Here is a 22,278-nt window from a genome sequence, read left to right on the forward strand (position 1 = left end):
CCGGGAGGCACACGCCAAAGTCACCCAGAGAGACGACAACAGAGGCTGAGGCTGCTCTGGGGAGGCCCAAGACAGCAACAGGTGAGGAGCTTTCTGGAAAGTTCCTGAGGAGAGGAGGAGCAGGATGCGAAGGGACAAGACAGATCAGTCAGTCTGTTGTGAGGCTTTTGGGCTGATCCAGGGACATGGAACGGAAAGACAGGGAAGTGGAGGGTGACAGAGAACAGCAAGGGAGAGGAGACACTGTGGTCCTTTTCTGCCCCCGCAGGCCGGGGCTGGCTCCCGTGACCACAGTCTCAGGGACCTACGGGAAGGCAGGGAGAGCTGCAGCCTATGGGAGCACTCCAGCTCCAAGCCTTCAATCGCACCAGGTTCCAAGGCCCCGAGCCCTAGCTCTGCTCGGCAAGAGGAGGCTCCCTGAAAGAAGGCGGGCTGGGCTGTCCTCATTGTGACTAAGGGGGTCTCACACCTGCCGGACCTCACCTTGTTCTTGGCAAGCACGTTGGCTCCAGCTTTAACGAGCAGCTTGGCCGACTGGCTGAAACCGTGCCAGGATGCTTCATGTAGGGCCGTGTTCCCATCCTGGGGAGCACACAGGAGAGAAAGCCCTGTCACCCAAGCCTGATCCGTCTGCTCACCGTCAGCACAGCGCAGGTTATTTTAAGGCCCACCCAGGGGTCTCTCTTGGCTGGGGTTTCTCACCTAAACCACGGAACCCAAGGAGTGATCTGAGTGGCCAGTTTCTTCATTCTCCCAGAAATGGTACCTAACAAGTACCACTCCAGACGCACTCGACCGTTACGATGCACAGTGGATGACTTACGGCATTAGGGCTTAAGTCTCTCTGGGAACTGGGGTGGCGAGGACGACTCCCACGCACCGCTCTTGCAGAACAGAAAGCTGCATTGGGAGGCATGGTGTCCCTCCCCCACCCACCTACACCGCCCCAGAGGCTGCCCCGCTCCACTCCTGGCCCCAGAGAGAACCCTGCAAAGATCAGGCAGATGGAGAGTCCAGCTGCAGAAGCTCCAGGGGCCTATGGGCAGACAAGTGGATTCTACAGCTCTTTTTTCTTTCTCCAAATCTGATCTCAAAGTTTAATCCAGAAGCCTCAGGGCCCCAAACAAATGAGCAGGCACTGAGAACAGTGATTTGTAAATACAGTTTAAAAAAAAAAAGGCAGTGATCTGTAAATATGGTAAACAGGTATCCTCCATAGGTGACTTTTAAATAAAAATCAACTAATTCCACAGATCTTGTGTTTGCTTAACTTACTATTAAAAAAAGAAACATCAAGTGCAATGAATTGAGTGGAGTGGGACCTGGAGGTAGGGTGAGGGAAAGGGAAGCACAGAGAAGAGATAGCAATGCCTCCCAGCTGTTTCAGGCCATTCTTTTTTTTTTTTTAAGAATCACAGTCTGGGGGCTTCCACTCAGACTCTCTGGATGCGGAGTCCCCCATCCAGGTTTTTCTTCTTCACCGTTTGTATTTCTGTGGTTGTTCACTGCTGCCACAGAAAAGAGGGAAGGGCTTTTGTAAATGTTGTTTGCTGGGAGATCAGATACTCTTTCAGAGGAACTCCAGGCTGATTTCCTCATGTTGAATCATAAGCGATAAGACTCAGGAATGACAATGTCTCAAGCAATAGGAAATCCCCAGAGCGCGTTTTCAGGCTGATGCGTGCCCCCCTTCCCTACTCACCTTGTCCTGTCGGTCCAGAGCACAGCCCTCCTGGATGAGCGCCGCAATGACCTCGGTGTTCCCCACCACCGTGGCCCGGTGCAAGGCGGTCTGGTCCCCCTGCAGGCGGTGGGAAGGCAAGGACGATGGTCAGCACTCTCCAGCCCCCCACCACTTGCTCCCCTGCTTCACCGTTCAGTCACCGAGGGCCAGCTGGGCTCAGTGATCTAGTCAACAGACAGTGCATGCCGGGAAGAAGGACTATGTTCACAAACTCAGTGGTAACCCTGAGCCAAGCGTAGAGCAACCCTGGGCCACAGAGCTGACCTCTGGATGAGGGTCAGGCTCTTACCCGCCACCCCAGGGGATGGCAATGGGACTGTCACAACTGTGACAAGTGGGTCTGAAAGCCAGACTGTGGGCTGCGCAAGGTAACCAGCAGTGCCTGGAATCTTTACTCCCTCTGAGTCCTCTCATTCCCCAGCATCAGAGGACTCGCTAGCCTACTCTGTTACTCAGCAGCACTCAGGACCCGAGCGTGGGTGGACTCCTTGACTGACTGGCCCTGGCCTAGAACAATGCAGGGGGATACGCCAGGACATCTGAGGAAGGACTCAGGGAGTCAGGCTGTCACCGCACATCTCTAAGGCTCTTCCAACATCCCATGACAGCAGCTTCTCTGTTAGGGCTGCATCTGACCGCTTTCTCTGTGATCAGATTCCTGGGATGGCCGGCCTTCTCTTTCTCAGTCAGGGTGCCAAGGGAAGCTGACTCCCTCTAATTGCAGTTGAGAAGACTAATATCCTAGAGGTAAGACAGTTAACTCCGTAGCTAGAAATAGTCCTGGAGTCTCCGAGAACACACGTTATCTCTGACAGGCACTCAGGAAATCAAGCCCAGCCTGGGGTGTAAGCTTGAACAGGCAGATGGGTGAATGGTGTGCAAAGCTCCTGGTGGGACGGAAGGGGAGCAGGTCAAGGGGGTCAGGAGATGTGTGCTGTGGAAGCCTTGGGGGACACCTGTCACCCCACTAGACTTCAAGTTCTTCCTCTGTGAAAGGAGGCAAGGTCCCTCCCTTCCCTTCTTGGGGTCTATGATCTGGGTGGCAAGAGTTTTGCATGAACAATTTTCTGGTGGAACCTAGGAGAGGCAGAAGACATGCCCCAGGGTACTCTTGCTTCTTAGCCCAAGAGAGGAAAGACCAACTAGAACACGGAGAACACGCAGGCTTTTTAAAGAGGGCTGCACTGCTACCTATAAATAGCCTTCATCAAATACTGATTCTACTTATATCCCTGGGATCTGTAACAAATGACAATGCACTTTAAAAGCACTTAATCTGAAAAAAAAGTTCTGGAGAGAGACCATGGTGATGTTTGCATAACAATGTAAATGTACTTAATGCCAAAGAACTGTGCCCTTAAAAATGGTTAAAATGGTAAATTTTATGTTATGTGTAGTTCATCACAATAAAAACCACTTCAGCTCAGTTCAGTCGCTCAGTCATGTCCAACTCTTTGCGACCCCATGAATCGCAGCACGCCAGGCCTCCCTGTCCATCACCAACTCCCGGAGTTCACTCACACTCATGTCCATCGAGTCAGTGATGCCATCCTGCCATCTCCTCCTCTGTCATCCCCTTCTCCTCCTGCCCCCAATCCCTCCCAGCATCAGAGTCTTTTCCAATGAGTCAGCTCTTCGCATGAGGTGGCCAAAGTACTGGAGCTTCAGCTTTAGCATCATTCCTTCCAAAGAAATCCCAGGGTTGATCTCCTTCAGAATGGCCTGGTTGGATCTCCTTGCAGTCCAAGGGACTCTCAACAGTCTTCTCCAACACCACAGTTCAGAAGCATCAATTCTTCGGCGCTCAGCCTTCTTCACAAGCCAACCCTCACATCCATACTCCTACTTAAAAACCAAATTCACATTCTTAAAACTTAAAAAAAAAAAACTCCCTTTAAAAATTCATGAGGGGAAATAATATTTATTTTCCTCTTTAAACTTTTTAATTCTTTCCAATTTTTTACATATATAATTTCTAGCATCAAAAAACAGCTATTTATTAAATGCCTAAGCTGTACTGATATACCAGAAACGGGATGGGACTGTCCATGTCTCAGAGGCTTTTCTTTCTCTTCATTCTGTAGAATCTAAGAGATTTCTTCCTGGTTGGGTCAGGAGGGTAGAGGTAATCATTACCATGATTCCATCCACTGTCTGTGCCTTCCGTCATCAACCCTCCCCTCAGCATCCTATGCTATGATTCCCGTTACAAAGTAGGTTTAGCCTTGCTTTTCTTCTCACTCACCTTTCCAAGACCACTTACTCAAAGAGGACCCTTTCTATGCGCCATGTCATCAAAAGAATACGGCCACTGGATCGGTGGTTACAGGAGGTGGGCAAAGCCATTACACATCCTCTTCAAACAACTTAGAAGTGTTTCCAGATGAGGTGTACTTAAGGCCCAAACAAATAATCATGAAAAACTGCCCAGTCTCAATTTTTTTAAGAAATTACTTAATCTGGGGGGCAGTGCTGAGTCTTTGCTGCTGCGAGGGCTCTCCTCTAGTTGTGGCGTGCAGGCGTCAGCAGCTGCAACGCCCAGGCTGCAGGGCACAGGCTAATAGTAGCGGCACCCAGGCTTATTTGCTCCATGGCTTGTGGGATCTTCCTGGACCAGGGATCGAATCTGTGTCTCCCGTACTGGCAGGTGGATTCTTTACCACTGAGCCACTGGGAAAGCCCCAGTCTCAATTTTTGAAAACTTCTGTAAGAATCTTCAAGACTGCATGTTTCCCTATCAGCGTCATGATGGGTTTTCCCAAAATGGACCTCAAATGTAATTTATTGTTACTGACCTGATGAGAAAGGAGGTGCCCTGTTCTCAGCCACAAGAGTGAGGCTGCAGGCCCCTTCTTCGGAGTAAGCACCGACTTGGTCAGATTTCTAGTTGTTGGAGGCCTTTAACCATTTCTACACACTGCGGGCACACGAACCTGCCCTCCTGGGCCCAATTAGAACACCCCTTTTACGTAACCAAAGGTAACCATTTTGCTGTGCCTAAAGTGTGGGTCCTGTCGGCGGCCTGGCTTCAGAGCAAATGTTTTACTGTGCTTCATGGGCTGCCACTAAATCGTGAGCTGAGGCAAATTTGGAGCCAGAACACCACCGTGATTTATTACTTGCTTTTAGCATGAATCTCCTGAACTTGCTTCTGTGGGGATAACTTTCCTTTGTGAAACTCTAACTCAACGTAGGAAGTTTAATCTCAATTCTAGTTCAGCCCTTAAAAGTAGATTTCCGATGGATGAACAGGACTTGGGAGACCTGGCGGCCCGGCCGAGGCTGTGGTGGGAGCCCCGTGGTCCTCGTGCACCTGGCACAGGTGTCTCCGGCGGGTCCCTTCTCCCAGGCCTGCCCATCTCCAGGACACGGCCACCCCTCGGTCTTCATGCTTCTCGTTCAGAGACGCACCCAGAGCCAGGGTCCTTGCCTCATCAGTCGGATATACAGGACAGTGAAGGCCAGAGCCAGCCATTCCCCACCCTGCATGGCCCTCAAGAGGGACCGTGAGCTCGGCTCACATGAGGTGGGGTGGTTCTGGGTTTCTGTGGCACATAAAAACCAGCCACCCTGAGACACGAATCCGTAAGTCAAGGGCCACGTCAGGGAAGACCTGCTCTTCCCCAGAACACGACATAAATGAACAGCTAAGACCCTTCTTCCTCCTATACAACTAACACTTCCTTTGGAAATAAAAGTATTATTTCAAAAGTATACTTTCTACACAACCGAAAGAGACAGACCTAGAGAATGAACTTGTGGTTGCCCGCGGGGGAAGGATGGGAGGAAGGGATAGTTAGGGAGTTGAGATGGACATGTACACACTGCTATATTTTAAATGGATAACCAACAAGGACCTACTGTATAGCACAGGGAACTCAGCTCAATGTCATGTGGCCGCCTGGATGGGAGGGGAGTTTGGGGGAGAATGGATACATGTATATGTGTGGCTGAGTCCCTTCACTCTTCACCTGAAACTATCACAACATTGTTAATTGGCTAAACACCAGTACAAAATAAAAAGCTAAAAAATATATTAAAAGGAAGTATACTTTTCAAATACTGAAACAAAATGTGCCTCTATACATACTTATTAACAGAGCTAAGCAGCAACTTAGATATAATCTTTATTTCTCTACGATTTAAAGATCAACCATGAAATTCTGAAATTTTGGAGGAGGAAAAAAAAAAAGCTGGGAGAAGTTTGGCACCTTCAACAGCATTTACTCATTATCTATTCAGTGAATATTTACTGACTCTCTACTACACTCATGGAGAAGGCAATGGCACCCCACTCCAGTACTCTTGCCTGGAAAGTCCCATGGACGGAGGAGCCTGGTAGGCTGCAGTCCATGGGGTCGCTAAGAGTCGGACATGACTGAGCAACTTCACTGTCACTTTTCACTTTCATGCACTGGAGAAGGAAATGGCAACCCACTCCAGTGTTCTTGCCTGGAGAATCCCAGAGACAGGGGAGCCTGGTTGGGTGCCGTCTATGGGGTCGCACAGAGTCAAACACAACTGAAGTGACTTAGCAGCAGCAGCAGCTACTACACTCCAAGCACTGTGGCACCTAATTCTCTCATTTTATTGATTAAAAAGTCAAGGTCCCGTGCAGTTCAGTGCCTAGCTTAGAATAACCAGCTTATTCAGGGTAGCACAGTTGGGACAGGGGCCTCCTAAGTGGCACTAGTGGTAAAGAACCCATCTGCCAAGGCAGGAGATATAAGAAATGCAGGTTCGATCCCTGGGTTGGGAAGGACCCCTGAAGAAGGGAATGGCAACCCACTCCAGTATTCTTGCTTGGAGAATCCCATGGACAGAGGAGCCTACAGTCCATGCGGTCACAAAGGGTTGGACATGACTTAACACAAATGTACCCACAGTTGGGGCAGAATTCAAATTGTCAAGGCTTTTTGCACTTGCCCCATGCTGTTTATAACCTGTGAAGTCAATTAACCTTAAACAGGTCTTTAAAACAATTAGGTGCTTCTGGAGGATGGGGCTGCCTGTTTATGGCACCATCAAGCTAAGTACTTTAGCCCAATGCCTTGGCAAGTATAGCACCTGAGAAATATTTGTTGAATGATTAACTACAAAGAAGCAGAAGAAAAACGCTGAAGCTGGAACTTGAAGACCCAGCAAACTTGTAGTCTGGCACTTTGATTTGGAACATGCACATCATGTTCCAGAGTGACTGCAAAGGGACTTGTCTGCAAAGTGCATGAACTGCCAGCTCTCTGTTTTTCTAGGACATCAGTGTTTCTTACGTAGAGATTTTTAAAGGTTTGCAACCACTGAGGTCTAAAACTTGGTTCTGAAATATGTGTTTTCTCCTACATGGTGAAAAAGAGTGAGCACAGTGTGGGCAGATTCCAAAGCCAAGCTCATAGAAGAAACCCCCGTCATGCAAGGGTGGCCCCTGCCCCTCTTCAGGAGGAATCCCTCCCAGGTGGCACAGGCAGCCATACTGCAAGGAAGCTCAAGACAGGGGAGGTGCACGAAACAATTGCTGACCTCTTTTTCTCTCTCTGATCTTCTGGGGTTCTTCCTAGCCTGTCTTCTCTGGTTTTTCTTATTTTTCTCTTCCTTTGTGCCTTTTCCCGTGGCCACGGGGTCCTGGACTATTTCTGAGGTGGGGGCTGTGTGATTGCTCATCGACCAATCAGAGATGGCGTTAGTGCTCCAATGAGTGTTGACAGGGTTGGCAGGAAGCAAGAGGGAATTTGCTCCTGGAGTTCCATATTCTAAAGAACTGGTTTCCACAGGTTCAAATTCATAATAATCCCACTCCAGGGCACTGGAGGTCATTCTTCAACTAATTCTCAGTCTTTACCATGATACAAAGCACAGTATCTGTAGAACATGAAGTTAGGAGTAAATTCTTCAAAATATTAACATTCTCTATTGTTACCCATCACCAAGACAGGTAACTTCTGAAATTTTTTTTCCAATACTTAATCTCCCAGCTTCTTTATTTTATTTTTTATTTTTTGCTTGTGCCTCACGGCTTGCAGGATCTTAGTCCCTGATCAGAGACTGAACCTGGTCCATGGCATGAAAGCACTGAGTCCTAACCACTGGACCACCAGGGGATTCCCATTCCCAGCTTCTTTAAAGACCATCCATAAGGAGTTTTCGCCCTCGAATTCCTGCATTTCAAGGCTGATCAGCAAGCAAAATAAATATATAGAAGACACACATGAACCATATTCTGACAAACGCATTACTTCAGAACTAGTGAGAGTCAAGACACCTCCACTTCCAGCTGTTTTTACACTGTTTCGTTGTTGTGTGTGCACTTTTGTTTTAAACTGAGAGAAACAATATATGCAAGGGAAAGATGCAAAATACATCAATAATTTCAATAAATAAAGAGTACCCCTCTAACGGTAGAGCTGGCTTTCCTTCTGCTGACATGTACCCCTTTGGCTACCCTGTTGGAACTCCTGACTAGTTTACTTCTATCTTGTCTGATATAAACAGCAGTAGTTCTGGAAAGTCTGCTTGGCTCTTGCTGTAGGAGAACACGTGATACCTGGAGCTCAGGACCTGAGGCAGGAGTGCTGGGTCGCAGTGGGTTAGCAGCCTGGTATTACTGCAGCCTTGCCACCAAGGCAGCAAGGGCTTTAATTATGCAGAGAAGAGCAGATGCTGCCCAACATATTTGCACCAACAATTCAATGCCCTGCCTTTCCTGTGGTCAGAATCTCTTCCCTCTGCCTGTATTTTTGCTCCTATCATGTAAGGATAAGATATAATCAGGTATGTTATGATGGCACAGTGCTGGGAAAGAAAACAGTGTATTGTGACCTGGGGTAGAAATCAACAGCTTAAAGCTAGCTCAGCATCTTTTGAAAATAACATCCTTGATGACTCAACAGGTTCCAAATATAACCAGAAATCTCTGAATGACACTGACACACTAAGTTATTGCTTTGTGAATGCTGTCCTTCTCAACTTGTGTGTTTGCCAAGTTTTCAGACATTACACAGGGACGCAAGACTAGAAGCACTTTGGTGACCCACACTGTGGCCCAACAGAGGGTCTGAACTTTGATAACATTCAGTAAGCACAGTGATTACAGGTGAATCTGAAAGGGGTTTATGAGTACAAAGTCTCCAAGAGTCTATGTTCCTCACAAAAGTTCTTACCTCTTCGAGTTCTACTGTACAAATCACAGTCAGAAACTTTTCAAAAAGAGTTTCCAATCAGATTATCATTAGGACATTTTCCTAATAGCCCACTGGAGAGCAATTTACATAATCTTTCCCACATCCCCTTCTTAGAGAATCTAGCCTGCCCAGAAACCCAACAGGGCTACCCCTGCACTACATGACTCCATGCCAGCCACTGCTGATTTACTCAGGAATGGATCTCTGAACCCAAACAGCCAAGCAGAATCTCCTTCTAGATAATCGGACTGAAGAAACTCAGAGAATGACTCTCAGTCATGGCAGAGCACCAGAGTAAATCTTTCTGGAGGCGTTGTTTTTCTCAGATTACACAAGATCAATGTTCTGTTTTTTTTCTTTAAATAGGTCCTTTTAAACTAAATGTAAACTAACAGAAATCAAGGCAAGAAAAGACAAAAATTTAAGTTTTTAAGCTTCATCTTTTTCTCTAGTGGTAAGTTTGATCAATGACACATTTCCAGCAAGACTTGCCCAGATCTGTGTGCGTGCGTGCGTGTGTGTGTAGTGTGCTCCTTCATACCGAGGCAAGGAAACAGGCAAAACACCCTGCAAGGCCCTACACTTGAATAATAATAGATAGGAAATAATAATACTCGATAGGAACTATGATGGGAAAACCAAACCACACTTGCTACTGAGAATGGGTCCCAGACCAGGGCTTCAAGAGGAAGTTCTTCCCACCAAGGTGGAGCTAAAAACTGCTGGAGAGCAACAACTACTGTCCCTCCCCCACCTCACAGCTAGTTACACATTGTGGTATGCTATGCAGACAAGCCCAGTTGACAGCCACCCCTCAACAGAATGATAGCTTCTACTCACATCATCCTGGACATCGAGGTCACAGCCAGCCTTCAGCAAGATCTGGACCACAGAAAGATGGCCCTTATTGGCAGCAAGATGCAGGGGCGTCCGGCCATGCTGTTAACGCAGAGCAAACATTGATTTCAGAACAAGGTATCACAAGAGCAAGGTTTGCACAGCAGTGTTCCTCGCCCGCCTTCAGTTTGGCAAGCGATGCTTAGATTCACTCAGAATTCAAGTTTGTCTCAAGTAACCTTGGCTATTGGCATTATGAGCTATGAACAAAATATGTTCAAAATGTGAAGATTTCCTTTAGTGCATAATTTCTACTCCTATTCATCCAACAGACAAGCAGAAAGGTGAGGGTTTTCACATCTTCTCTGATTTCCCCACTGGTGTGACAGGGTTGGTGACGTGGCCACAGCGTATCTGATGGGGTAAGAGATGAAAGAGCAGCAAAGTGTCAAGCTACTTAGCCCCAGAGATGTCTGGCTAGTAATTCCTCAAAACCGAAACTGCTGGTCAAACCATTAGATTCTCTCCTTTGTAGAACAAATTTAAAAATTTTTAAATTACAAAGTACTTCAACCATTCAAAAATATGAATAATATTTGAAAATGCACTTACCCACCATTAACTTTAAGAGAAAAGTAAAGAAACCAGACCTGGGTTCGATCCCTGGGTTGGGAAGATCCCTTGGAAAAGGAAATGGCAACCCACTTCCGTGTTCTTGCCTGGGAAATGTTACAGACAGAGGAGCCTGGGGGGCTGCAGTCCATGGGGTGGCAAAGAGTCGGATGCAACTGAGCGGCTAACACCTTCACTTTCATCAAGCACTTTAATTTTATTTTAAAAAATATTGTCACATTATTCACTCATTCTGTCACTGGCGAGTTCCAGGCTGTTCCCAGTGGGTGACAGAACACACGTGTGTGTACACCTCCTGTGCACCTGAGTGGGGGGGCTTCTCAGCCCTGCTGGTGGGTCGTACAGATGACTGTCCCCTGTCAGGGGCTCCTGAGCTATGACACTGAGGCTCACACCAGAACAGCACTCTTCAGAGTAAGTGAATTCCTATCTGGAAAACTGACCTTGCCAAGCTCCGAATTCTCCAACTTCTAGAGGAGACATTATGCTCCCTTAGCTTTCTCCCTCAGGTTCACTGTGAAGAAATGTTTCCAAACAGCATTTAACAACAGACCCCACCTATACAGAAACACTCCTGGAGGAATAAGGGTTTCATATGGCCTGAGTCCTTTTTTGCATCTCGACAGAGCTTCCCAAAGCCCTTTATTGATATTCTAGCAGGATAAACACATGTGTGTTCTCGACAAGGGCCAGTTTGCCATGGGTAACTAGCCTTGCAGGAAAACAGATAGTAGACAATAAAGGATTTTAATTTCAACCTGTGAAATGCAATCAAAGCATTAGAATGATTCTGGAAAGAAAGAGGTCAGAGCTCACATTAAAATTAGAATTCTTAATTAAGAAAAAAGTTTCTCCCAAGAAAACAGGCTATAAAAAGCCTTCATAAAAAGGCAGCATTGGAGATAAGATGAAACCGTGACCTTCCTCAGCTGGCGATTATGTTCTATGCGGGCTGGTTAACCTTGATTCCTCCGACGAACTGTCCACAGCTGATCAGATGAAGCCAAATAGCCTGGTTCCCCTCGCTGGCCTGGTCCCAGGCTCCTACCATGTGTCCTTGTCCAAGACATCCGATCAGAGACCTTCACAAAGTTTCTGAGGCATTCTGAACAAAGGGAAGCCCATCATGATTATAAGGAGAGAGATGTGTGCGGTGAGGAAGGCTGACAAGATGGCAGGATACAGTGTTTCTGAGCATCTGGAGAGTGCAGACCATGACTGGAGGAGCTGCCCTGACAGGCTGGGAAGGAGGCCACGGGCCGAGGGGTCAATGGGAGCCAGGTCAGGGGAAGCCAGAGGAACATCCTTGTCAGCAACCAGGGATTACTCCGTGGACGCTGAAGCCCAAGGAAGCAAAAGGGTTTGTCCAAGTGAACATGAATAATCAGAAGGGCAGAGAAGGAAACACGGATGCGATTTAAAACCAGATCACGTCTGGAGGGTGCTTTAGAAACTATAAGGTGTTAACAGAATGGCCCTGGACTAGAGGTACCTCCCTCATCCAAGGTCAGCAGAGTGCCCTCTCCAAAAAAGGAAAGGCCAGAGGCACTGGAGCTCAACGAGCATGGTTCAAATCCCAACTCTGACTAGTAACACCTGGTTGATTTTGTGTTGGCCACTCTCCTAAGCCCATTTACTCGTCTGAAATAGGAGCAGTCTCCACTAACCATTGAGATAGGATAAGTGAGGCCACACCCAGCATCCATCACGGTTTCCTTCCCTCTGTCTCAGCCCTCACCCCCGAAGACCCCCAACTGCTGCCCCTCCTCCTCGACACCCCCACACCTTTGCCTTGGGGAGATCTTATGAATGGCACAGACAAGAGCTGGATCTCAGGTGCCCTAGGTAACCAAATGGGCCCTCGCTGGAGGGTTGAGCTTCCCACCAGCTGGATCTCATCCACGGCCATTTTTGAAATACAGTCAAAGGTCTCCAGTCTCCACGTCTCTCGGGAAGGACCTTCTTTATGGGAACACCCTTCTCCTGTTCTCCAAGAAGAAATGGCCCCCGCTGCCTTCTCCAGGCCCACAGCACTTCAGCTCCCTCCAGGAAACCACCAATCCTGTTCTGACTGAACTTCCAACTAGGCCGTGATCTCCCCATGGGCAGAACTGCACCAACAACAAGAAGCCTGTGCTCACACAACTAGAGAAAGCCTGTGTGCCGCAATGAAGAAAAAATAAAATAAAAACAGACAAGGACTTCACTAAAAATCTGGAACATAAGAGCAAATCATTTGCGATTCTCCCACCCCATACACTCACTTGTCACTTTTAGCCTTACTTTTCCACTGCATCTTTTCTGTTGGTGCTTTTGCAGTTACACTCACAGGTCACATGAAACTAGCTTGCTTGTGCGTTAATATTATGCCTTAAACCAGTGGTCTGCAAACTTCATAGGGCAGCAGAGGACTTGTTAAAGACAGCTATCTGGGCCCCATTAAACGGTTTCTGATTTTGTAGGTCTGGGGTGGAGACTGACAATTTGTATTTCTAACAAGCTCCGGTAACTAAAGAGCCTCTTGATGAGGGTGAAAGAGGAGAGTGAAAAAGCTAGCTTAAAACTCAACGTTCAAAAAAAGAAGATCATGGCATCCGGTCCCATCACTTCATGGCAAATAGATGGGGAAAAAGTGGAAACAATGGCAGATTTTATTTTCTTGGGTTCCAAAATCACTGCAGATGGTGATTGCAGCCATGAAATTAAAAGACACTTGCTCCTTGGAAGGAAAGCTGTGGCCAGCCTAGACAGCATATTAGAAAGCAGACATGACTTTGCCGACAAAGGTCCGTCTAGTCAAAGCTATAGTTTTTCTAGTAGTCATGTATCGATGTTAGAACTGGACCATAAAGAAGGATGAAAGTGAAAAAGTCAAAGTGTTAGTCGCTCAGTCCTATCTGACTCTTTTGCGACTCCATGGACAGTAGCCCACCAGGCCCCTCTATTCATGGGATTCTCCAGGCAAGAATACTAGAGTGGGTTGCCGTTCCCTTCTCCAGGGGATCTTCCTGACCCAGGGACTGAACGTGGGTCTCGTGCATTGCACGCTGATTCTTTACCATATGAGCCACCAAAAGAAGGTTGAGCACCAAAGAACTGATGCTTTTGAACTGTGGTGCTGGAGAAGACTCTTGAGACAGCAAGGACGTCAAACCAGTCAATCCAAAAGGAAATCAACCCTCAATATTCACTGGAAGATCTGATGCTGAAGATGAAGCTCCAATACTTTGGCTACCTGATGCAAAGAGCCGACTCACTGGAAAAAGACCCTGATGCTGGGAAAGATTGAGGGCAGGAGGAGAAGTGGGTGACAGAGGATGAGATGGTTGGATGGCATCACCAAATCAATGGGCATGAGTTTGAGCAAACTCCGGGAGATAGTGAAGGACAGGGAAGCAGTCCACGGGGTCACAATGAGTTGGACACAACTCAGTAACTGAACAACAAACAAGCTCCCACGAGAAGCAGATGCTGCTAGTATTAGGACCACATGTTTTGAGCTATAACATAAATGATGGGTTTTCAACACTGTTGCACCATAGATTCACCTGAAAATATTTTTTAAATCTCAAATTTTACCTCCAGATTCCATCAAGCTAGGGTGGGGTCTCAGCGTGGATGTTTTTGAAGTTCCCTGTGACAAACGTGCACTTGGAGGTTATAAATCTCTCTGTGAAGGCTTTAGCTGTGCAGGTTCTCCAACCTGCCCTGGGGTCAGGACCGGCCATCTGAGACCAGTGGGGTAGGGGCTGCAGGACCCTGCAAGGCAGCACATCTCCCTCATCCAACCAGCGAAGGGCAGAGGCTTGGAGCCACTCGCGTTCAGGGAAGTGAACAGCAAAGAGCCTAGTAGACGTTGCCAGGCAACAACCACAGAAAAAGTGGCCTCACTGTCAACAACTCGGGTCCGGGTGCTGCTTTGTTCTGGCAGATTGAGCCCCGTGGGTCCCGATTTCTAGCAGAATTGCTGCACAGGAACATCAGAGTGACTCGCGATCCAGCGGGTGACCCATAAATTATACTCACAGGTATAAAAAGCGCTCTGAACAGAAAGTCTCTGCTACTCATTTGGAAGAGCCTAACTCCCAGCTAGACGTGGGAGAGCTATTTTACACAGCTAGTGGGGAGCTGCTAGAGAGCACAGGGAGCTCAGCTTGGTGTTTCGTGATGACCTCGAGGCGGGGTGGTGGGGGTGGTGGGAGGGAGGTCCAAGAGGGAGGGGATGTATATATACATGTGGCTGGTTCACTTCATTGTACAGCAGAAACTAACACAACATGCACGCTAAGTAACTTCAGTCACGTCTGACTTTTTTCAACCCTATGGTTCCTCTGTCCATGGAATTCTCCAGGCAAGAATAATGGAGTGGATTGCCATGCACTCTTCAGGGGACCTTCCACACCCAGGGATCAAACCCGCATCTCTTATGTCTCCTGCACTGGCAGCTACCTGGAAAGCTTTAACTAATACAACATTGTAAAGCAATTATATTCCAGTTTAAAAAATAAATAAAATTAAATTGCAGGGGGGAAAAAGACTCTCTCTTCATACAGACTCCATGGTGCCCGGGAGTGCTGGGTCACACCCTGGTCACTCATTACTCCAGCCAGGACCTGGAGGTTGGTTCACAGCTCCTCTCTCCTGCTTAGGTATAGTTGATCCTCCTTACTAAAGGGCCGGCCTTTCACACAGACAACACTTGTCCCACAAACACCTGCTCTGTGGATGCCTGCCCCATGGATGCTGAGCCCCGACTCCTCAAGGCAGCCACCTGGTCTAAGAGAGTGGACCCAAGAAGTGAGAAGGAGCTTAGCCATTCTCAGAACACTTTGCCTTTGTTGAATGATACACTTTTGCTCAAGATCACAACAGACCCATGGGGCAAAGAGAAGCTAAAGTAATTGAGGCTCATGAGCTCGAAGAAATAAAACAGCTGAACCTTCTTAATGGGGGATTGTTACAAGGAGGGCCATTGCAGAGATGTGACCCACATGGGGAGTGACAGTTTGACAAGAAGCATCTAGGTATAACCTAAATCAGTGTAACAATGTCAAAGTGACAACACTTCCTTTCTTTAGAGCCTGAGAAATATAATAGGTCAGAGTCATGCAGTCTTTTTTGAGGCAAGTAAAGTCTGTATTACCTGAAGCTTTAAGGAAGGAATAGAAAATAGGAAAGAGAGAGATGGGGAGCAAGAAAGTGGTAATGTTAGTGAAGTAAGAGTGGCACATATTTTAGAAACAATATAATATTCAGATTGAAAAGAGTCTCTGAGAGTTTAATTTGGATAAAGGTAGTAAGGCTTGTAGGTGGTCAGTGATTTTCAAGAGCTAAAATGTTACTTGTGGCAGAACAAATAATAGCTAGAATCCTGGCCATTTGGCCTAGCCATTTAGGTTATATTTTTATTTATTGGATTGTTTTTTAACTGTTTGGGCTTCTTCTGTCCTTCCCCTACCCCTGGTTGCACTGCACAGCATGTGGGATATTAGTTCTCTGACCAGGGATTGAACCTGGGCCCCGTCATTGGAAGCACACAGCCTTAACCACTGGACTACCGGGGAAGTCCCTCACTTAGGTTTTAAACTATAGAAGATTCCCCACCAACTTTCTTAGGTGGCCCCAGGGTCCCCTTATCATAAACAGTATTTCCAGAGCTCCAACTGTTTGGAGTGATGTAGATTTGGATCCAAAACTTCAAAGTCCTTCTCAGGCTTATGATTCAATAAAAACAAAGTTATAAAGACATTCAGGGAGAAAATAGACCCCCCCCCCAAAAAAATGCCATGAACAAAAAAAAAGTGAGAGAATAAATCTGTTCGTTAAAAAACATACAGTTTAAAAAGCCTTCAGAACTTTCTTTCCATTTTAGAAATATGTTTCATCTACCTGTCTCCTTGGATGAGTGACACATCACATTTTAATCAGACTGTAGGTGACAAGATGCAGTAAGGGAATAAAGTCCTTGGATGACAAAAATCAGGATCCAACATAATGTCAAATTGAAAGGGCAGGCTAATTTTAATAAGACAAAATTTAGCAGGGGGACAGGGGTAAGACTCCTGCCCCAGGGATCAACAGTCCAATCGTACATGGGCAGGGATACTGTCCTCTGAAAGAACAGGCCTTCCTTTTATTTTTTCATTAGTTTTAAAAATAATTATTTATCTGGTTGCACTGGGTCTCAGTTGCAGCACACGGAATTTTTACTTGCGGCATGCAGGATGGAACCAGAGTACCCTGCACTGGGAATGTGGAGTCCTAGCCACTGGACCACCAGGAAGTCACTACAGTCTTCCCTTTTAAAACCGTCAGGTAAAAAAAAAAAAAAAAAAAAACCAACCGTCAGGTTCCTATGCCAAAAGCTTCATAATGCTTCTCTAAGTCTTACTTTGGGGAGGGACTAATAATCATAAATAATTGGGAGAGATGATTAAAAACATGTATGATCAGGAATCAATTATTCAAATAAAATGGCTTAATTAATAAGATTATTCTTTTTGAGGTGATGCACAAACTGCCAGGCTTGGGTTTGTTTCTAGAAAGGTCCACCAGAAGAAGGACCAAAATAATTCAAGCGACTCAATTGGCTGTTAAGAATCCCATTGATTCCTATAGTACATCAGTTTCCTAAGTTAGAAGGTATCAGTTAACGGCCTCCATGCTCCTCACTGGCAGCTACTTAGACTACATTTTCAATGGGCTGACACACTGACAGAGGAAGGCATGGCAGTCCAGTGCCTGAAGAACCACGGCTGGGAGACGAGAACGTTCTCTCTTATTTCCTGGTTTTTATTGGAATCATTGCCTTTTCAGCAATTGTTAATATAACCATATGTTTGTTTGTTTTCCTTTTAATCTATTGGTGTAATGATTTAAGGAACCATCCTGGCATTCCTGGATCAAACTCCACTTGGTCACACAGTGCTATTCTGATATGTGTTGTATTCTATTAAATAGGACTATTAAGAATTTTTGCTTCTAATTCATACTTGAGGTTGCTCAATTGTTCTTATATTATTTCTCTCACTCTCATTTATCTTTACTTGGTTTTGGTATTAAGGTTGCACTGGTTTCATAACATAAAATCCAGCTTTCCATTTTGAGCTATGCTTTATAATACTTTAAATAACATTGGAACTTTTTTTGTTACTGCTGTTGTTAAAATGTAGAACAAGGCTGTGGAACCATTTGACCCTAGCACTTGTCAAAGGTTTAATCACATTTTTAATCTTTTCTATGATAATTCAACTATTTATGTTTTCTGCTGCTTCTTGAGTGAATTTTCTAAAAATTATTATGGTAAAATATACATAATAAAATTTACCATTTAAACCAGTTTTTTAGTTTTTAATTCAGTGGCATTACATATACTTACAGTGTCGTACAACCATCACCATTATTCAATTCCATAGCTTTTAATTATCCCAAACAGAAACTCTGTATGCATTAAACAATAACTCCCCTCTCCCGAAGCCTGCTAACCTCTATCCCACTTTTTTTTTGGGGGGGCCAAATAGCCAACTTGTGGGATTTTAGTTCCCCCAAAACTAGGGCCCTTGGCAGTGAAAGCACAGAGTCCTAACAACTGGACAACAGGGAATTCCCTCTCTACCCTACTTCTCAACTCTACTAAATCAACTATTCAAGGTGCCTTATACAAGTGGAGTTATACAATATTTGTCCTTTTGTGTCTCTATTATTTCATTTTGTTGTTCTTCAGTTGATCAATTGTGTCTGCCTCTTTGCAACCCCTTTCTTTGAACTGCATCACGCCAGGCTTCCCTGCCCTTCACCATCTCCCAAAGTTTGCTCCAAGTTACATCCATTGAGTTGATGATGCCATTCAACCATTTCATCTTCTGTTGTCCCCTTCTCCTCCTGCCTTCAACCTTTCCCAGCATCAGGGTCTTTTCCAGTGAGTTAGCTCTTTGCATCAGGTGGCTAAAGTATTAGAGTTTCAGCATCAGTTCTTCCAATAAATATTCAGGGTTGATGTCCCTTAGGATTGACTGGTTTGATCTCCTTGCTATCCAAGGGATTCTCAAGAGTCTTCTCCAACACCACAGTTATAAGGCATCAATTCTTCAGTGCTCAGCTTTTTTATTCACCTGTCACATCTGCACATGACTACTGGAAAAACAACAGTGTTGACTAGATGGACCTTTATCAGCAAAGTAATGTCTCTGCTTTTTAATATACTGTCTAGATTTCTCATTGCTTTTCTTCCAAAGAGCAAGTGTCTTTTAATTTCATGGCTTCAGTCACCATCCACAGTGATTTTGGAGCTCAAGAAAATAATGTCTGTCACTGTTTCCATTGTTTCCCCATCTATTTGCCATGAAGTGATGGGACTGGATGCCATGATCTTAGTTATTTTGAATGTTGAGTTTTAAGCCAGCTTTTTCACTCTCCTCTTTCACCATCATCAAGTGGCTCTTTAGTTCCTCTTCACTTTCTGCCATAAGGGTGGTGTCCTCTGCATATCCAAGGTTATTGATATTTCTCCCAGCAATCTTGATTCCACCTTGTGCTTTATCCAGACCAGCATTTCCCATGAAGTACTCTGCATATAGGTTAAATAAGCCAGGTGACAATTTATAGCCTTGACATACTCCTTTCCCCAATTTTGAACCAGTCCGTTGTTCCATGTCCAGTTCTAACTGTTGCTTTTTGACCTGCATATAGTTTTCTCAGGAGGCAGATAAGGTGGTCTGGTATTCCCATCTCTTGAAGAATTTTCCACAGTTTGTTGAAATCCTCAAAGCCAAAGGCTTTAGCATAGTCAGTGAAGCAGAAACAGATGTTTTTTTGTGGAATTCTCTAGCTTTTTTATGATCCAGTGGATGTTGGCCATTTGGTTTCTGTTTTCTCTGCCTTTTCTAAATTCAGATTGTACATCTGGAAGTTCTCGGTTCATGTACTGTTGAAGACTAGCTTGTGGGATTTTGAGCATTACTTCTGCTAGCATGTGCTGTGCTGTACTTAGTTGCTAAGTAATGTCTGACTCTTTGTGACCTCATGAACTGTAGCCTGCCAGGCTCCTCTGTCTATGGGGATTCTCCAGGCAAGAATCCTGGAGTGGGTTGCCATGCCCTCCTCTAGGGGATCTTCCCAACCGAGAGATTGAACCCAGGTCTCCTGCATTGCAGGCAGATTCTTTACCAGCTGAGCCACCATAGAAGCCCAAGAATACTGGAGTGGGTGGCCTATCCCTTCCCCACGGGATCTTCCCGATCCAGGAATCGAACCAGGATCTCCTGCATCACAGGTGGTTTCTTCACCAGCTGAGCTACAAGGGAAGCCCTGCTAGCAGGTGAAATGAGTGCAATTGTGTGGCAGTTTGAACATTCTTTGGCACTGCCCTTCTTTGGGATTCGAATGAAAACTGACCTTTTCTAGTCCTGTGGCCAAAACTGTTTTCCAAATTTGTTGGCATATTGAGTGCAGCACTTTAACAACATCATCATTTAGGATTTGAAACAGCTCAACTGGAATTCCATCACCTCCACTAGCTTTGTTTATAGTGATGCTTCCTAAGGCCCACTTGACTTCACACTCAAGGATATCAGGCTCTAGGTAAGTGATCACACCATTGTGGTCATCCAGGTCATTAAGATCTTTTTTGTCTAGTCCTTCTGTGTATTCTTGCCACCTCTTCTTAATATCTTCTGCTTCTGTTAGGTCCCTACTGTTTCTGTCCTTTATTGTGCCCATCTTTTCTTGAAATGTTCCCTTGGTATCTCTAATTTTCTTGAGGAAATCTCTAGTCTTTCCTATTCTATTATTTTCCTCTATTTCTTTGTATTGTTCACTTTAAAAGGCTTTCTTATGTCTCCTTGCTATTCTCTGCAACTCTGCATTTAGATGGGTATATCTTTCCTTTTCTCCTTTGCCTTTCACTTCGCTTATTTCACTTAGCAAACGTTTTCAAGGTTCATTCATGTTGTAACATGTATCAAAATTCCATTCCTTTTAAACGTTGTGAAAAGTGTGAAAAATAAACTTTTGGTGTTTAAGTCACTCAATTTATCATATCATGTTATAGCTGACTAAGACACCTATTGACATGGTAGGATTACACTGACTGATGTAGAATCAGCCTTGCGTATTTGGAATAAATTTCACTTGTTCATGGTGCATAATTCTTTATACATTGCTCTATTTGATAGAAACACCAGCTGAAAGAAGACCAGGCACAGTTGCCTCCTCCTCACCCATCTTGGTTTATTTCCTTGGTTTATAACAACTTAAACATGCAACAGCCAACTTTCATTGGAAACAAACCAAGAGGCCTGCTGAGCAGGAATTTTCAGTCTCTAGACAAGTTACTGGCTTCATCTATTTTCTGAAACTGAAGCCATTACAGCTTAAAGAGTAAGAAAAGAGAAAGAACTCTAATAGAGGATCCACCAACAGACCGTCTGCACTGGCATCTGAGCAGAGGCCCAAGTGGGCAACTCAGCAGCTTCGGAAGCCCCTTTGCTCTCGGCTTCCTCATTTTGCAACAATCCCAGAGCATGGATTAGGTGATGACACTTCAGAAGTCATACAATAGGCTGATTCCTGGTCTGAAAATCAGTGATCCTCCAACCCATTGGGTCCAGGAAAGATACAGGGAGGATTTACAAATGCTGACCCCCGACTGTGCCATGACACTGCAGTCTCTCTTCTAGGTGACGAGGATCTATCAAAGACAGGGCTTTAGGAGTATTACCAGCACATTAACCTAGGCTGTAGAACAGTCTGCTGTGCAGCTTGAGGCTTCCATTTTCAGTGCAGACAGACCCAGGGCTGGGGGATGCAGATGACCAGCTGTGTGAACACCCCGGTGTGGAGTGGGTCTCTGGGCCGCCGCACCCACCAAGCTGGTCCAGAGCTGGGAAAGTGGCCCAACCTTTACCGGCGCTGAACACACTGCAGACACAGCAAGAAGGCAGCAGAACAGCACCCCTCCCAAAGCTTCCCCAGAGGCCGAGAGAGCAGCCAAGAGATCGGGGCCCACCCTGAGCTCCCTTCCAAAGCTGCCTCTCCTGAGACACTCGAGTCAGTGCTGCAGATCTATCCCTGAGTTTCGAGGCTTACTCCTCTCAATTACAGCTCGTCTCCTCTCAGGCCCAGGCAGGGACTTCAGTGTGACCCACGATACCCATTCTTACCTTGTCCTCTCCTTCCTCCAAAGAGCATCTCTGGGGGACACCTCGTACCTTTGCTAGAAACACGAGTCCCCAGGCTGCCTGCCTAATTAACACCTGCACCATCAGAAGTTAAACTTACCCAGACTTTCCTGGTGCTGATCCAGTAACTTGCCAGGCGTGTCTCCCAGGCAAGCCATACCATTCACAGCATGCACTTGCCTCCCTACACACTGTACCTCTGGCAGGTATTACGGCATTGAGAATACCACTATTTTGTGGGGTTCCACAAAGAGCGTGGTGGATCCCAGGTGTCTACCACTGACTCGCCCACAGCTCAGTACAGAGCGTTGCCCCACCACTCATGAGGGGCTCCCCTCCTGAGCCTGGGGAGGAAGGCCTAGAGCAGTGAGAGACTCGTTAACCTGGGGCTCTGAAACAAACCCAGCCACACCCATTCCAATTCAATCAGAAACCAGGCATCGGTATTTTTTTAAAGGTCTACCAGGTGATCACACATGTGGTCAATACTGGGAACTGTTGACCTACCTATGAGAACTCCTGTGCCTCTGGGGACCCCAGTGAAGAAACAGTAATTATGATCAAAATAACTACCATCCCCTGAGCTTGTCTGACATCCCTGTTACACTGTACAAGCACTCTGCATGGATTACCTTGATGGATCTGCGCAACAAATCCCCGAGGCAGGGGTTAGGCTGATGCTACAGACAAGAAACCAAGGTTCAAGGAGGCT

General features: G+C 46.0%; 1 protein-coding gene and 1 long non-coding RNA gene across 11 annotated transcripts in view; one reads left to right on the top strand and one right to left on the bottom strand.

Moving 5' to 3' along the window:
- The window catches only part of ANKRD6 (ankyrin repeat domain 6), a 182,872-nt gene that overhangs the window by 26,475 nt on the left and 134,119 nt on the right, over positions 1-22,278 (bottom strand). For 5 of the 10 annotated variants that reach the window (XM_015097383.4, XM_042253406.2, XM_042253403.2 and 2 more), the window contains exons 1-5: positions 10,833-11,007; positions 9,760-9,858; positions 7,262-7,600; positions 1,703-1,801; positions 484-582 (exon numbers count right to left, since the gene is read on the bottom strand). In XM_015097383.4, the coding sequence (XP_014952869.2) occupies positions 484-582; positions 1,703-1,801; positions 7,262-7,555 (492 nt within the window). In that variant the 5' untranslated portion in view covers positions 7,556-7,600; positions 9,760-9,858; positions 10,833-11,007. Of the gene's footprint in view, positions 1-483; positions 583-1,702; positions 1,802-7,261; positions 7,601-9,759; positions 9,859-10,832; positions 11,008-21,666; positions 21,991-22,278 lie in introns of those variants that run through there. The other 5 variants (XM_012182777.4, XM_012182772.4, XM_042253402.2 and 2 more) reach the window with 2 other exon arrangements.
- On the top strand, positions 14,185-14,924 carry LOC132660242 (uncharacterized). The gene is made up of 2 exons (XR_009601634.1): positions 14,185-14,417; positions 14,741-14,924. It is a non-coding gene; the product is annotated as an uncharacterized LOC132660242 (long non-coding RNA).

The sequence above is a fragment of the Ovis aries genome, chromosome 8 (assembly GCF_016772045.2).
Source record: "Ovis aries strain OAR_USU_Benz2616 breed Rambouillet chromosome 8, ARS-UI_Ramb_v3.0, whole genome shotgun sequence".
Taxonomy (NCBI): domain Eukaryota; kingdom Metazoa; phylum Chordata; class Mammalia; order Artiodactyla; family Bovidae; genus Ovis; species Ovis aries.